General features: G+C 34.5%; 2 protein-coding genes and 1 long non-coding RNA gene across 3 annotated transcripts in view; all 3 read right to left on the bottom strand.

Annotated features, from left to right (window-relative positions):
* LOC126925497 (probable G-protein coupled receptor 158) overlaps positions 1 to 18,367 on the bottom strand; it is a 169,092-nt gene that overhangs the window by 60,044 nt on the left and 90,681 nt on the right. The window contains exon 5 of the mRNA XM_050741083.1: positions 12,068 to 12,268. Within this exon, the coding sequence (XP_050597040.1) occupies positions 12,068 to 12,268 (201 nt within the window). The remainder of the gene's footprint in view (positions 1 to 12,067; positions 12,269 to 18,367) is intronic.
* LOC126925540 (uncharacterized) lies at positions 1,021 to 2,523 on the bottom strand. Its single transcript, XR_007713986.1, has 3 exons — positions 2,385 to 2,523; positions 2,110 to 2,244; positions 1,021 to 1,829 (listed from the first exon to the last, which is right to left on the bottom strand). It is a non-coding gene; the product is annotated as an uncharacterized LOC126925540 (long non-coding RNA).
* LOC126925521 (uncharacterized) lies at positions 6,190 to 10,939 on the bottom strand. The gene is made up of 2 exons (XM_050741153.1): positions 10,459 to 10,939; positions 6,190 to 10,393 (listed from the first exon to the last, which is right to left on the bottom strand). The coding sequence occupies exons 1-2, from the start codon at positions 10,527 to 10,529 to the stop codon at positions 10,090 to 10,092; spliced, it is 375 nt and encodes a 124-aa protein (XP_050597110.1). The 5' UTR covers positions 10,530 to 10,939; the 3' UTR covers positions 6,190 to 10,089.

Here is an 18,367-nt window from a genome sequence, read left to right as displayed (position 1 = left end):
TCTTACTATTTTGACCAAAAACTGAAGCCTTACTATTATTTTATCATTTTATATAGTTACCACTGTTATACCATAAAATAAGAAATGATAATATATATCACACACTATCAGTACGTGATAGTATTAGTATGGTGATACTCAGAGTATTAATAGTAGCAGTAGGTATATTATAGTATTACAATATCAGTATAGTACAGTAATAACAGTAATAACAGTAATAACTAAAATAATAAAATAACAGCAATAACCTCATTTTTTGGCCAAAATAATATCCTCTCAAAAATGAGGCTTTACTACCATTTTGTGTCTTACTATTTTGACCAAAAAATAAGGCCTTATTATTATTTTATTATCTTAGTTACCAGTGCTATATTACACTGATATTGTAATACTACACAAAACCTACTGCTACTATTAATACTCTGAGTATCACCATACTATTGTAATACTACCATCTACTGATACTCTATGATACACATTATATTCATTTCTCACTCCTACTAAATACAAATTCACTTTGTAGAATTATCGTGTCTCTGTACATTTCTTATTTTCTAAACTTTCTTTTGTCCGCTACCATACAATAACATATACAGATAACAAGCTTCTTACTGAACTGTTGGCAACATTGGCTGGTTCCATTGGGTACAGTAGCCTTGACAGTATATCCGAGGTCGTAAAATTGGAGAGGCGTCGAAGCTTATGTACGTGTCCGAGAGAATTGACAGAAGGTTGAAAAGATATGAAAGCTCAGAGCCGGGACGCGTCAAGCGTACCAACCTAGCTGTGGTTAAGTCTTCAACTACTGTTCTTATTGCTCGGCTATTTTCTCTTCACGTCTCACGGCTTTTTTCTTTTACTACTACGACTTCTTTTCCACCATATTTTTTCTTTTTATCGCACTGCCATACAGTATGACATCTTTGCCTTGTGCTTTTTCATTCTGCTAGCGGACCTACTCTATTTCTTCTTTCTATTTCTACTTTTTTTTTTTTTTTTTTAGTGCCCTGGACTATCATCTTTTTATTAGTGGAATATTTTCGACGATCTTACGATTCTCCTTTTTATTACTGGAATTTTTCTTGCTACTATCAATGATTTTTCTTTTTTTATTGCTGGTATTCCTCGCTTACGTTTCTCTCCATTTCTCAAACTTCTTTTTTTAACTTGTATTTCAATAATTGCACAAATAACGAAGAAATCTCTCGTTTAATTAAAAGTTTGACATTTCCCAGCCAATTAAACGAACTTTTAATTGGCGTTTATTATATGTAAATAATTTCATTAATTTTTCTCTCACGACATCTGTTTTCTTCTTTTCATTCAAACATGAAATGACATCTTTTTCGTTGATAAGAGTAGACCTTCTCTCGCACAATATTTCCAGCACATCTCGTTTTTTCTATGGGAAATAGAAGAATCGTCTGAGCGAACTCGTAAACATAATTCCTGCTGAGCAGTAATTTTTACGTCGATTGGAAACGAAATTTATCACGCGCCTCCCTGCCTTTTTCTATTTGTCACAATTACTCGACCCTCTGGCTCTTTTATTCCTTTCTACAATTCTATGAAGCACCGGGAAATTGTATTTTTAATCAATGAATACGATTTTCCTCGTTCAAGTAATCAATTTCCGATATGAACTAAGAACTTCGCTCACGCAATTCTTTTTGTTATTGCATTAATGCAAATGATATTAATGTTTTATATTATCTTCTTCTTCTTCTTTTGCATTTTGTTACTAGGTTGGAAACTAAGTGATTGCCGGTTTTGTCATTACCATCTAATGACAAAATCGGCAATCACTTAGTTGCCAAAACCAATCTAACCTCAAACTGACACTTGACGAGGCAGAAAAGCATCAAACTGATAATTATAGTACTGGGTTGGCAACTAAGTGATTGCGGGTATTTTCATTAGATGTTAATGACAAAATCCGCAATCACATAGTTACCAAGCCCAAACTAACCTCAAACTGACACTTGACGAGGCAGAAAAGCATCAAACTGATAATTATAGTACTGGGTTGGCAACTAAGTGATTGCGGGTATTTTCATTAGATGTTAATGACAAAATCCGCAATCACATAGTTGCCAAGCCCAAACTGACCTCAAACTGTCACTTGACGAGGCAGAAAAGCATCAAACTGATAATTATAGTACTGGGTTGGCAACTAAGTGATTGCGGGTATTTTCATTAGATGTTAATGACAAAATCCGCAATCACATAGTTGCCAAGCCCAAACTGACCTCAAACTGTCACTTGACGAGGCAGAAAAGCATCAAACTGATAATTATAGTATTGGGTTGGCAACTAAGTGATTGCGGGTATTTTCATTAGATGTTAATGACAAAATCCGGAATCACATAGTTGCCAAGCCCAACCTAACCTCAAACTGACACTTGACGAGGCAGAAAAGCATCAAACTGATAATTATAGTACTGGGTTGGCAACTAAGTGATTGCGGGTATTTTCATTAGATGTTAATGACAAAATCCGCAATCACATAGTTGCCAAGCCCAAACTGACCTCAAACTGTCACTTGACGAGGCAGAAAAGCATCAAACTGATAATTATAGTACTGGGTTGGCAACTAAGTGATTGCGGGTATTTTCATTAGATGTTAATGACAAAATCCGCAATCACATAGTTGCCAAGCCCAACCGAACCTCAAACTGACACTTGACGAGGCAGAAAAGCATAAAACTGATAATTATAGTACTGGGTTGGCAACTAAGTGATTGCGGGTATTTTCATTAGATGTTAATGACAAAATCCGGAATCACATAGTTGCCAAGCCCAACCTAACCTCAAACTGACACTTGACGAGGCAGAAAAGCATCAAACTGATAATTATAGTACTGGGTTGGCAACTAAGTGATTGCGGGTATTTTCATTAGATGTTAATGACAAAATCCGCAATCACATAGTTGCCAAGCCCAAACTGACCTCAAACTGTCACTTGACGAGGTAGAAAAGCATCAAACTGATAATTATAGTACTGGGTTGGCAACTAAGTGATTGCGGGTATTTTCATTAGATGTTAATGACAAAATCCGCAATCACATAGTTGCCAAGCCCAAACTAACCTCAAACTGTCACTTGACGAGGCAGAAAAGCATCAAACTGATAATTATAGTATTGGGTTGACAACTAAGTGATTGCGGGTATTTTCATTAGATGTTAATGACAAAATCCGCAATCACATAGTTGCCAAGCCCAAACTAACCTCAAACTGTCACTTGACGAGGCAGAAAAGCATCAAACTGATAATTATAGTATTGGGTTGGCAACTAAGTGATTGCGGGTATTTTCATTAGATGTTAATGACAAAATCCGCAATCACATAGTTGCCAAGCCCAAACTGACCTCAAACTGTCACTTGACGAGGCAGAAAAGCATCAAACTGATAATTATAGTACTGGGTTGGCAACTAAGTGATTGCGGGTATTTTCATTAGATGTTAATGACAAAATCCGCAATCACATAGTTGCCAAGCCCAAACTGACCTCAAACTGTCACTTGACGAGGCAGAAAAGCATCAAACTGATAATTATAGTATTGGGTTGGCAACTAAGTGATTGCGGGTATTTTCATTAGATGTTAATGACAAAATCCGGAATCACATAGTTGCCAAGCCCAACCTAACCTCAAACTGACACTTGACGAGGCAGAAAAGCATCAAACTGATAATTATAGTACTGGGTTGGCAACTAAGTGATTGCGGGTATTTTCATTAGATGTTAATGACAAAATCCGCAATCACATAGTTGCCAAGCCCAACCGAACCTCAAACTGACACTTGACGAGGCAGAAAAGCATCAAACTGATAATTATAGTATTGGGTTGGCAACTAAGTGATTGCGGGTATTTTCATTAGATGTTAATGACAATATCCGCAATCATTTAGTTGCCAACCTAATAATTATCTAAGAAATTGGTAGATTTTAAGAAAGTACATCATTACAATTTTACAATACTAAGCATAATAATACTACGTATTAATGCAAATAATATTAGTGTTGTTATTGTGTATTTGTATTCATTAATTTCTGGAGAAATCGATGGATCTGAAATGAGCCATTAAATTAGAAATACCATCTGCATAACATTGCAATTATTATCTGTCTATAGTTAATTATGCTATTTATACTATCTCATAAGAAAATTTGTTCTTGTACGTCACGATTCTGCTATATATAAGTTTCAACAAAATTATAGATATAGACAAAATGATTAAAAATATTCAAATTTTTCCAAACTTGATTTTCTTCCAAATTTCAAAACATTAAATTAAATTACACTTTAACGAAACACGCGAGATGTTGAGAAAAGACATGCACAAGCGTTCGAACGTTTTCTGTAAATGAACATTCTGTATATCCATCGAATTTTCGAATTTGATTAATATGGGAAATTGGTTCGAAGAGAGGATTGCATTTACATGGACGAACGCACATGGTTGTCAGTTTGACTCCGGAATTCTGCAACTTGTTGCATTCCGCCAACTCGTAAACAACGTTGCAGATGCGACAGGAAATCTGCTCTCGAAATATCATTTCGCAACGATATTTCGATTTGTCAAACGGGATCATATGCCACTGTAGCGACCGTAATCAGATACAACAACGAAACCAATTAACGATTTATCGTAATTAATTTCCGCTACAAATATATCTCGATAATCGAACTGATTTTATTAACCCATTTTCTGTTTTTTGTTTCTTTTTCGATAGAATGAAACTATTATGAAGAGAATTTTATTGAAAATATTGACAACTTTATAAATTGATTTAAAAATACACGGTGAGTCAGTAAAAACCTGCACTTGCAACAATCCCTTGTCTATTGACTTTATCGAACTTATACTTCAAACGAAATTTATTTTATCGTATTGAAGATAAAATCGAATATTGCAAAAATTCGTCTATGTGAAATCTTTTTTCTAGAAATATTTCAAATCTTATTCTTATCGATAGAAGGTAAGTTGTTCGGTTAAACTCTTGACAGACTCATCTTGAGTGTGTTGAGATCGAGAAACAGGCAGTATTTCTCTTCGCTGGAATTTTCTCTCTGATATTATCTTCAATTTTCCTGCTAAAATATACAAAATTATAGCATAAAATATGCATATTAATATGCACATGGTTTCGCTAGAAACATCGACGATTTTAAATTTAATTTCATAATAAATTCAACATTACGACAATTTCTTCGAAAATTTAAAAATCTCTTTCTTCGATCTGTAGCCAGCAACAATTTTTATTTCCAGCAATAATTCCGCACCGAATTACGTTGAATTTGATATGCAAATTTCCCTTATTTGTATACACGCGTATCTGTTTTTATAATTATTTTATAACAGATGAAAATATTTGGAATACTTATACATTTAAAATCTCTGCTTTTCACCAAATGTTTACTCAGACGAAGATAATTTCACGGAATACAGACAACGCAACTTTTCTTCTACGAGCTTCCCGCAACAAATAATACAACAAATTATTTTCAATTATTTCAGACGTTTAACCATCGAGTGAAAATTTTGACTGAATAACAAACAAGCGCATGCACCTATACATTTACAAGCTGTATGTAAATGTTAATGAGAAATTACGAAATCGTTGAAAACAGTGGAAAGTGGCCACTGCTTGTTCCACCGGTTGTTACCTTGTTAATTGTTAATTTATTTACATGTTTAATTATTGATTGGCAAAAGTAATTAAATTTATTGCGAATAAACGTTGCTACTGATTCGAGCAAACATTACACGGCGTGTTAATGTGGTTACATAATTATTGAAAAGCTTAAACAGAATAATCAGAGTCGACGAGAAATGAATGCGACTGTACAAACAATGAATATTTCGATAGCATTGTTATATTAAAATGTTTCCATGGCAAATAATACTTGTGCGTGTTTCTATATGTGTAACGTCTTTGTTTAATGGAGAAATACTAAAAGTTATCAAATTTCAATAAAATGTTTTCATCTCCAGACAAATATCTCTCTGTGTATATTTATTTATCGTTCAATAATATGTTTCTCATAATAGAATTTGATCAATGTCATGGAATAAAATATATGATAAATGTATGTGAATAGTTATATAATAAAATGTTTTTATTTCAAAGGATATTTGTATACATTTTCCAACGTGTATAATATTTTCGTTAACAAAAGAACAGTAATAAAATGCCCCTTTCTCTAGATAAATATTCCTGCGTATATTTATTTTTCAATAATAATATTTGTTATAAAAGCTCATGGAAGATTACATAATATTTCGATTGAATTGTTTTCGACGCTCGTGAAAATGCACGAGCCAACTGTTTGAATTTTACACTGTATGATATAATGGGAGTCAGTTAAAAAAAAAAAGGAACTTTCAACCAGAATTGTTTCGATAATATCTTAATCAGTTTTTAAAAGTAATTTTATTGAACGAACAAATTTTCAAAAATGGATAATTTCATTGAAATTTTCAAAGGGTTTAAAAATTAATATTTTCAATTTGTTTAAATCTTTTTTCGAAATTAAATTTTACTAAAACAATTTTTAAACGAAATTATATTTTAATTTTAATATGCTTGAAAAAAGGTGGTACAGAGGATAAGATTTTTAGTCGATTTTGGTTAAGCTTTTCTTCCAAATGAGACTTTAAAATAAAATACCATTTTTCAATCTTAAGGCACAATGCAGGAAAAAAGATAGTAAAAGGTTCGATTCAATTCCTCTTTTACTTTTTCTCCTGTCATCTAATTTCCTTTCAATATAAATTTCACACAAAACATCAATTCGCTTAATGTTATTTGTACAATAGCCAGTAAAAATTTGATTAAATATCTTTCTCTGGTTTGCTAGAATTAAATTTATCAATAATCTCTTATCCATCGGTCAATTCTTGTTCAAAAACACACATGATATCCCACCTAACTCTGCCACCCTTAATTACTTCCTTGTTTATGATGAGACAGCAAAATGTATGAAAGAAAAGTTGTATAACAAGATGAACGCTTTTCTTGTAAAAAAATTGCCAACTTTGTAACAAAGTCACTCTTCGACTATCTCTTTATATTTGATATTATTTCTTATATATTTTCTTCGAATTACTATTTTTTAATTTATTTAGAAATATTATAAATTAAGGTTTCCAATGATTTCTATCCTATATGATAAGTTTATTAATTGATAGATCTATTTACAATGGATTAAACATGGATGGAAACGATGGTTATGTAACGTGAACTAAATACAATAATGTGCCATAACTAAGACAATTAAATAGTTAATTCACAACTGACAACTAATAGTTTACAACTCATAACAACTCGGCAACCCAACTCTCGACTCCTCACAATCCGACTCTTCCCAACTCGACTCTCCACTCACGACTGTCACAACTCGACTCCCCACCACTCGACTGCCAACTCACGACTACTCAACTCGACTCTCCACTCGCGACTACCACAACTCGACTCCCCACCACTCGACTGCTAACTCACGACTACTCAACTCGACTCCCCACCACTCGACTACTCAACTCGACTCTCCACTCATGACTCTCCACGTAACGACCACACGGTAAAAACTGTCAGACCCTTTTAGCCTAACGGCACTTGGGCTTTCTCACAATATTGTTTATGGTTCACCCGATATTTCTTAGGCCATTTGTCCACGATACTACACTATCTACGCAAAACAATTTCTCTAAATTAATTCATCGGCAAGCAACATAATCCTTTTTCATTTACAAGCTTTGATATAGTTCCCTGCCATAAACGATATAATTTCAAGACAGTGTAACTGATAAAAATCTCCAACCAAAAGCTATGAAATTTCTCCTAAATTCCTAAATTCTAAATATATTTTTGAACTTAAAAAAACTTGCGCCGGAGAAACATAAAACAGCTGAATAAAAAATACTTGCTTCATGTAACGGGAGACAGGATAAATTTGCAGAATGGAAAACTACGAGGGACACGTAGAAAATTGTATAAAATACATACGCGTGCATCATCCAATGGACGCGTTCCTGTTCCAGAAACTAGGTGTGTAAAAAAAAAAAAAAAAAAAAAAGGGAGGAAATTATTTGTTCTGCGTGCGCGGAAATGAAAAATTCTTCAGCGATGCGTCGAGTTTCATGTTGATTAAGCAATCTGGCAAATGGCTCAACTGCCGCCACAAACGGACGCGTATAACAGAATAAAAAGGGCCGGTGAATATTGCATAGCAGCGTGACGGATTTAAAACGAGCAACGACTCGTAAATTCCAGCCAGCAGGAACGAATTAACCTTCGTTCGAATCCAGTTGTATTTTTATTAGCGACGAATTGTCCTTTTTCTCTCCAACTCGAATGGAATGAAAATTTTCAATGAGGAAAAGCACGGCCAACGAATTTCATCCACATACTGTACATCGTACAGGTTTTCCTTATGAAATGCTGTTTCAGTTTCTCGTGATTATTAGAACCGCGGATATTTATGCATCCATGGGAAATTGAAAGATGGAAAAATATCTATGGAATATACGTGGCAAGTCTGTAGAAACCCCCATCTCAAACAATTCATCGTTCATTGACTTTATGAAAAAATATTTAGAGTTCCAGTTGATCTCATCGCAGAGATCATGTTATGAGTTGGCAACTAAGTGATTGCGGATTTTGTCAATACTACTTAATGACAGAATCCGCGATCACTTAGTTGCCAACCCAATACTTTTGGCTATTAAAAAAAAAAAAAAAAAAAAAAAAAGAAAGAAAGAAGAAAAAAATATGAAAATTAACGACACTAGTCTCAAAGGATCTACGAAATGATCTGAAAAGAGAAGAAAAGAAATAGTAGGTTTAGTGTAATAGTAGAGATAATAGCGTTATCGTTTAGACAAAATCGGTTGGATGTTAGCAGGGTCCATAATCTCCTCAGGCAAATCTTATCAACAGTGACTTGACGTAGGAACTGGTGAAACCGACAGAAACAATCCTGTCTTTGGGCTATTCGTGTAATAAATTTCCGTAACAACTGGAGGCGATAGTTGCCGGAAGTGAGTTCGTAGTTTAGGTTCCGGCCCGTCTCCGGTTAATTAAAGGGAATTTATTAGCCCTGCGTTGGCTCAACCTCGATACGTGATTGGAAAGCAACGCTATTATTCTCGTTCAAGTTGACGGATAAACATCCTGACACGAATCCTGGAACTTTTAGAATTTACGGAATTATCGATAGAATTCGTTAAGAAAATCCAGACACCTTGAAGAGTTGGGATATTTCGCTGGAAATATCTGTAGAATGTACAGAGTGTACGTTCATGGAATTGTTCTTCCACTTTTCTCTTATTCCACTCTATTTTTATTCTTCTTTTTTTTTATAACAAATGGTACAAAACGGGTTTTGAACAAAAAATTTCATCACACGCATGTTTACAAACAAATATTTTTCCAACTCTGTCCCAACATCTAAAAAATCCTAGCCAAAGCAAAAACAAAGGCGATCTATTTTTCGTTGGTTAAGTCAGGCTTTTAATTTCCGGCAGCGGAAACACGTTGCCTTGTCTGGTAACGCGTTATTTTTCGAAAATATGAACGCCAAACGAACAATCATCGAGGGTACACGATAGTTGCAAGGACACGCTATTGGAAAAACGTAGCACCGATTTGCAGTTCATCCTACAGATCCACCTTTTTCTCTCTTTAATTACACCGGGTGATTGAACAGAATAGGATTCGTTAGTCGTGGAGTTTCGATTATCGAGACAGGAATAGAAAAGCGGCCAAAGTTGGTCACTTCAACGCGATTATTGCCCGATCCCTTTTCCATCTCCATATGGAAAAATCCGTCTTAACTGTTCCTTAAGTTCGTTCCATCTGAAATCCTTGTTCTAAGCTCTTCTGATCTAGACCAGGATCTTGTCAATTATTTGCCAAATAATTTCCTAAATCGGTTAGCAAAAGGCAGAGAAAATCGACGAAAGAAGGTTCAAAAATGACACTTGAGTAAAATTTATAGAATTATCGCGGGACACTATATACGGGATACCAATTGATTGGCATAAGTATCAGAGTGAAAGAAGACAAGAGAACGTGCCAAGCAATCTTAGGCCATAGAATCTTGGGCCATAGAATCTTGGGCCATAGAATCTTGGGCCATAGAGTCTTGGGCCATAGAGTCTTGGGCTATAGAATCTTGGGCTATAGAATCTTGAGCCATAGAATCTTGGGCCATAGAATCTTGGGCCATAGAATCTTGGGCCATAGAATCTTGGGCCATAGAATCTTGGGCCATAGAATCTTGGGCCATAGAGTCTTGGGCCATAGAGTCTTGGGCCATAAAGTCTTGGGCCATAGAGTCGTGGGCCATAGAATCTTGGGCCATAGAGTCTTGGGCCATCTTGGGCCATCTTGGGTCATAGAATCTTGAGCCATAGAAGCTTGGGCCATAGAGTCTTGGGCCATCTTGGGCTACAGATTCTTGGGCCATCTTGGACCACAGAATCTTGAGACATAGGAATCTTGGGCCATAGAATCTTGGGCCATAGATAGGGATGAAACAGTGAAACCTCTTTTTGCTTAGCTGTCAAAAGACACGAACCGCGCACTGTCCACCGCGCATTTTTCCAAGTTCGAGGACTAATATTCACTACTTATAAAACAGAGAAGCGTAAAAATTACTTAAGTGGTGAATTATATTTTGCGGTAATGATTTTGTTTAACAATTTAACATATTGTTTATACAAAACATCAAATTAGAAGTATATATTAAAGTGCACGACACAATCATAAGAAAATGTAGACAAATCAGGGAACAATGCCGGCTTATACGGTGAACTGCACCGCAACTTTGCAATGCAGAGATGTAATCTGCATTTGAGGACAGATAAAGGATCGATTCACGAGTCAGCCGCATTGAGATAATCGCGTTGAGAAGGCAGCTTGGACCTGGGTTAATTAATTTCGAAGCGGAGGTAGGTTAGCCTTTGGTAGTTGATTCTTTCGACAGAAGTTGCCCCAACTGCGTTTAGGGCAGTTAGTTGGCTTGGATTAAAGGACCTTTTGATGGTGGACAGGTCCTCCCAATGGGATTCTCCCCAGACCATTTCAAAGACCTTGCAGAAAGAAGGTGGAGCTGACATCAAAGGGGATTCTAGATTATTTTAAATCTATAGTTAGTGCTCAGAAGTTGTTAATCAGAGAGAATTTAGAAGCAGTTCGAATCTTGGCAGCAAAAAAAAGATACGCTAGGATCTGAAAATCAGGCTAACTGTTTTAGCTGTAGGTTGAAAGTAATATTATAGTAGTCTTGGGATTTAGTGATAACTGTGTAAATTTAATTTCAAGAATGCAACATAGGTAAGAGATTGATTCATTTATTCAGAATAGCAGAGAATACTGAATTTGGAAAATTATATATATTTCTGTGCATCTTTCCATTAGCAGTAAATGTATCTATTTTTCCAAATGATAAGATTTCTATCTGTTATTACATTTATTAGCTTTCTTGTTACCTAAATTTTCGGATACATTTTAAAAGCTTGCACTCTTTTGTGTCGATCATGTTTTATACAAAGAATTTTGTTACCAATCACCTGTTTCAAACAATGGAAATGTATTTTAACCGAACATTTTATAAAACACATTTAAAGTTTGAAATTTAGAACTTTCCATTAACTGTTATCCGCCTGAAGAACTTTCAGTTATGAATTTCCATTTTAAAAGCACAAATGTTCCTATTGAAATTTCATTATAATATTACAATAATTTAATTTTCATTTTCATGAAAAATTTCCTCAATCTCTTTTAACGTTCTTATTGAAATAAAAGTTTAGAGCCTATTTGTAATGAAAATTCCAGATAATAGAATATATGCCTTTAGTAACCATATCCTTTCTCACATACAGTCTTCCTTTGAATACTTATTCCATCGATAAGAACTTGGAATCAATATATGATCAAAATTTCAACGATATTATAGAATTTCATTATCCTGCCTTCGCTGACTGTGGAAAATTGCCTCTGCAAAATATTCAAAGCGTAAGGAAGGATTTGGATTGTGGGGAAGCATTTAGGCTCCTTACCTTCACTTTGCCATACTTCCAAGTGAAAAGGGCGACAGCGGGCAGGCAGGCGATGACGCAGCATTCCAGGATGAGGATAGCAGTTCTCATCAACCAGTTCAAGGATACCACACACGGTGAATCGTCCTCACAGGACTCGCAACCCTCAGCACAGGGAAGACACTCGAACACGCCATCCACGTCGTACTGATTCTCTTCACCCTAGAAATAAGACATCCAAATAGAAAATTAGAAAAATCGATTGTCATGGTACACTTGGGATGCAAAATAGAGACTGAAGGAAGATAGAAAACTAGAAAAAAAGGATGATTATATTTGAAATAAAAGGTAGAAATGAAAAATTAAAAAAAAAAAAAAAGAATTAATTATTATATTTGGAATTATATGTCAGAAATATTGTATTTATATTTTTAAAGAAATTAGGTAGAAATGAATCTTCAATGATATGTTAAAAAATGTCAAAAGTATAAGAAATTATAGATTTATATTTTACACGTACTAGTATTACCTAGATATTCATATATGTGATATGAGAAATTACATTGTATTATAATCAGGGTTCTAATTACACGATCTCCCCTTTCACATTGCTAAAAATGGATTGAATACTGTGTGCAATTTAACATTCTACATTTAAAATACCATAGAATACACGTTTTTATGGAAGCCAACGAATATAGTGTTCGAATAATCCAATGTAGATACGAGAAAATCTAAAAAGATACGAGAAAAGTACTAGGAGAAAATATTTAAAAAATACAAAAAATATAGTATCAAGAAATATGAAAAATAATATTTTCATCCGAAAATGTCTACCATCGTTTTATTAAGAGTTTACTAAAAATTCTATTTTACATTTCTATTTTGTTCATTGGTGTTATATTATACGATAAATATATTTTTCCAATTCCAAGCACAATTATTATTATTCAAATTACAATTTCATATTGATAAAAATTATGAGCAATTCGGAATTTTACGTCAGAAATATATTATATTTTTTATAATTTATATTTTATCAAAATTTTTTGTTTCGAATTTCCACTTTGGTGAGCGCTAGCGTTATCTCACTTCCGCACGCTCCAACCTCTGTCTCACTCGCACGCACTTCAACGTTTGTCCCACTCGCACGTGCTCAAACGTCTGTCTCACTCGCACGCGCTGAAACGTCTGTCTCACTCGCACGTGCTGAAACGTCTGTCTCACTCGCGCGCGTCACTGACCTCTCTTTTGCGCGCTAGCGCTGTCTCACTCAGCCGCATCACTGACCTAAAGCTCCTCCAACTGGTTGCCATTGAAGGGCGCTGAGCCAGCGGGTTTTTTTACTATACAGTAGGTCGCGCGTACGCACTTCCCGGAAGGAGTGGAAGGTGAAGCTTACTTTCAGGGATTTTAGCGGCACATCAATGGTAAACTTTAAAGCTGGATATCTCGAAAACGGAGCGACGTATCGACGTGAAACAAAATGGGTTTGAAAGATCGTGATTTATGCTGTCTTTCAAGAGTGAAAAATTGACAATTCTTCTGATTCCGTGGCTCTTATTTTCCCGTACATCTTATTGTATTTTCTGCTCCTCTCATTGCGGTTATGTTATTTTTCTAAATATCCGTATATCGTTTAAAGCGAGCGAGTTAAATATAGAAGAATATACAAAATATAGCGAACTTGTTAATAAATTTACTGCTAGTTTATGGATAAATATGAGGATATTCGATATTAAGAAACGCTTAAACGCTATCAGAGGAATATTCAAAAAATACCTTTCCATAAAACACTATATAAAAACATTCTCCATAAAAGAAATATTCGATGGTATCTCGATAAATGAATTTTTTCTAACTTCGAAATACACACTGTTTAGTACCATTTTACTGCACACGTTTCTTTCAAATTTCTCAAGCAACACCTGTATTTCTACAGAAGAGATTTTTATTCCATGAAGGAAGGTTTTAGTGGAATCGTACAGGTCGTAAATCACATAAACGCTGCTGTAAGCGGCCATACGGCAATCGAATCGATTAACATTCGACGGCTATTCGCCACATTCTTAATCCTATCGATAGCCCGTAATTCAACGAGCCAACCAACCGGACGGTTCATTAGCGGCCAATGTCAAAATCGGTGTCATGGAAACAAATGTGTGTCACGCCATCGGAACAAATTTCTTCAGCCATAAGCGACCAAATATGCATGATTACTTCCGCGTAAATCCGTATGGCTACAAATCATAACGTGGTAAATCGTATTCACGTTCGGGACTTAAGTTCAGGAGAATTTATCGATATCACAAATCAACGACGATGCCATTATGGTTTAGGATGTTAGGGTCAAGCTAACTACGCCCAGTTGCCATTTCCATGCGTCGTGAATGGAACCTTATGGCGCATCTCATTGCAGAATAACATGTTTATGTTAAGAGAAGATTCCATTTTACCTGTTACACGATATTTATTTGTTACGTGTATTTTTACTGATCTACTGATTTAGTGGCATTAATGGTGTCAATGATTTTACAATTTGAAACTATCAATGGTTCTTGATTCAAATTTTTCTTTAGGGGAAATATTCCTGCCAAGGAAAATTTCGAGTTTTCCTATTAATGAAAATCTTCTGAAATTTGGAATTTCCACAGAATGAAAAGTTTCAGCTCCTAGGAATTGCAAGAAGAGAAATTCTCTAAAATTTTCTAAAATTTTATTTTCGATGAATCACAAATTTGAACACGCTAAAAGCGAAAATTCTAAATTTTAGAAGCTTCCAAATTTTCGCTGAAAGTTTTCGTTAACTTAGTTTTTCTAAAGAGAAGACCATTCGAGAGGTGACGACTTTAAACTGTAAATTTCAAATTTCCAACATTCTAAATTCCAAATTACAGATTCCAATGGTTTGAAACTTCAAATTCCAGCAAGTATAGGTATCATATTTCAGAAATTTAAGATTCGCAATTTCAAAAATTCCAAGTGCCATATTGCAGAAATTTTCGATTCTAAATTTCAGCAACTCTAACTTCGAAAAATCCAAAGAAGAAAAAATGGTACTTCTTCTATAAAATAAATTTTGAAAAAGAATATCTTGCACATTTATATCTCGTAGCACATGTTAATGCAAATGATAATAATTTATTAGCAGAATGAAATTTCATGTGTGGCATTAGCCAGACAAATTCAAACTCGAGAGACACGTCTCATATTTGCCAAGCTAATAATTAAATTAGTCTACGGAATGGCATACCGTGTGTCTGTCATGAATTCCAACTGCTTCCTAGCATAATTGTTCGAGTATACAGACGAAACCTTGTCTAAGTTGTTTGGAATTACAGGGAGTAGAATTTCATGAAGTTGTTGCCATGTTTACTGTTGATTATTACACACGATAAACAATGCAAATTGTTACGAAACTCTCCATATTTAATTGTACGATAGATTAGATAACAATGTATGTATACGAGAAAAGAAAAGAAAAATAATAGGAAAAATATTCTTGCAAATTTAAAGACAGGATGTCCTTAAGAAAAACTACAAAATAAATTAAGTTTCTATAAAAAATTCTAATAACCTGTATTTAAAAAAAATAACAAATAAGAAGATACTTTGAACAACGTAAAATTATTTATCGGAGCAACAAATATGAAAATTATCCCATTGCAAAAAAGGAAAAAATATTCTTCCAAATTTAAAGACAAGATGTCCTTAATAAAACTAAAAAACGTATATTTAAAAAAAAAAAAGAAATAAGAAGATACTTTGAACAACGTAAAATTATTTATCAGAGCAACAAATATGAAAATTATCCCATTGCAAAAAAGGAAAAAATATTCTTCCAAATTTAAAGACAGGATGTCCTTAATAAAACTAAAAAACGTATATTTAAAAAAAGTAAGAAATAAGAAGATACTTTGAACAATGTAAAATTATTTATCAGAGCATCAAATATGAAAATTATTCCACTGCAAGAAACAATTTATTATAATTCATCGTATTTCCCTTCACTGATCTTTATATTCAAGCGAAAGTATTACATGAAAGAAACTACTTTTTCTTCCTGGACAATATTTTTAATTATTCTTTCAACAAACAAATATTACCATCCACGTTGGTGTATGACACTTTGACTTGTCTGTCTGCGTTCGCCGCGTGTTTCTGTTCAACGATGTAATAAGACTACGAGCACTTGAACGCGAGCTTTGTTGCAATTTTAATCCCTCGGATCGTGTCGAGTTCGTTAGCCAGATTATTAACACGTCCGCGAACGGAACGAAATTTACTCTTAATTGAACTGGTGTAACATTTCGAAACCGTGTAGCCAAGTTAATTAAGAGTTTGTTTTTTTAAGCGGATAGAATTCCAAAGAGGTATAATAGAGTGGAAAATAGCTGTGAGATTTATAAAACGCCAGTCAGACACCTAATTCTCTATCTGAAACTATTAAAGGCTAGAATTAGTTTATCAGGCGGAAAATAGAATTGCAGCGGTGATTAATTATTGTTTTGCAGAGAAATTGTGAAAGTTTATTAAATTGAAGGCTGTTCGATCGAACAGAAATCGTTTCACGTGGCATTTCGCACAGTTGGAAAATCTGGGATTTTCTTTTAGAAAAAGTGCAAGGGATTTTGGTCTAAAATTTGGCTGCCATATATAGAATTGTATGGAAAATATCTGGGAATTTTTTCGTGAAAAGAACAATTAGTTTATATAAAGTTTATTTCTCACAAATATTATTAATTTTAATTTGTCCATCAGGCAGAAAGAAGAAAAAATTGTAGCTAAATGTTAATCTGGACGATTGTTCCCTTCATCTGAACCCAATTAAGCTCCCTTTATTTAGTCGTGTTCATGGAAATACGAATTTTCCTAAACGCAATCAGAGTCACGTGACAATGATAAAAATAATATTGCGTTCTCTGAAATTTTATTAAAATTCACGAACAAACATTGTAACGCTATCCTGTCGATGCAAAACCATAGATAGCAGTAATAACAATAACGATAACAATAAATTTCACAAAAAATTCGAATAAAAAATTGTCAGCAAAATTTCGAGCTGGTCGAAACGCGAAGAAAAGAATAAAAGCTTCTAAAAAGTGTTGGGAGGTGCAAACAGGCGGAGCAGAAGCGGACAGCGTAAGTCACCTAATGGAAATCGACGAGAGGCGGGAACTTTAGCATTCGCCAGTGAAATGGGTCAATCACTCGCGCGACCTTCGCGCTCAACGCGTTGTAAACATCTGTGACAAGCCGAAACGACGAAATAATTTACGTTAACAGTACACTTACGTATAGAATCCGAACCGTTGACTCCGCAATGCCATGAATGATGATAATTTAAATAACATTAGGACGACAATGCTTTGGAAAGTTGGCAAAAGTGATTAGAATTCAACGAAGCACGGTTTAAATGGTTTTCTGGTTCGTTTGGTCGATTAATTGATAATCCACAGTGATGTTCCTGGCCGGTACAAGGGGAAAAAATCGATTAGAATCGGACAAGCGCCGGGGATTAGTAGAATAGGGTCGCGTATGGTCGGACAAGTGGATCAATCAGTAGAACAGCTCGCCCCTTCGGTCGACAGGTGGCCACGTCAGTGGAACAAGCAGTTTATGGTCAAACTGTGGTTACCTTTCATGGAATAGGAAAGAAAAATGGTAGAACCGAATATCTTTACGTCCCATGCTAGGATTTAAGTATATTTTAACACACAATATTATTTTTATACTGCAATAAGTGAAGAATATAAAGGAATAACGTTATAACTAAAATTTTACAAAAATGTTTCCTATGAGATTTCTGTGATTCTCCACGAATCAGAATATGCTAATAATAGCTAGGAACAACTAACAAGCTAGGAAATATATTTTCCTTGGATGGTATTCCAAGATAAGTACGCTTTATCAAATAGAAGATTACAGAGGAAGAATATGACAAGTTTCTCATCTTTCAGATAGCAGCAGTTTCCAAGTTTAAAATTGTCAGTTAATCACATTAACAAAATTGTTTGCGCTTAATTATTTGTTCACTCTATCTGTAATTATAAAACTATTACCTATCATAATATTAACACTGTCATCCGTGTCCTATCAATTTCACTTCTTCATCAACTATCCATCTTCAGTCTTAACAAATCCTTCCGATTTTTACCTCCTTTCACAGTTCATTTTATTTTATATTATTCAGTGAAAAACGTCCATTAAAATCATCCAATCGATAGAAGCATACCCATTACATTATTTTCCCACCAAGAACATGCTCGATGATGAGAAAAATATCTACATCTACACTGGTAGACAAATATTGGCAAGACC

Source organism: Bombus affinis, chromosome 16, assembly GCF_024516045.1.
Source record: "Bombus affinis isolate iyBomAffi1 chromosome 16, iyBomAffi1.2, whole genome shotgun sequence".
Lineage (NCBI taxonomy): Eukaryota > Metazoa > Arthropoda > Insecta > Hymenoptera > Apidae > Bombus > Bombus affinis.
The sequence above is the reverse complement of the archived record's forward strand: the minus strand, read 5'-3'. Positions and strand labels throughout refer to the sequence as shown.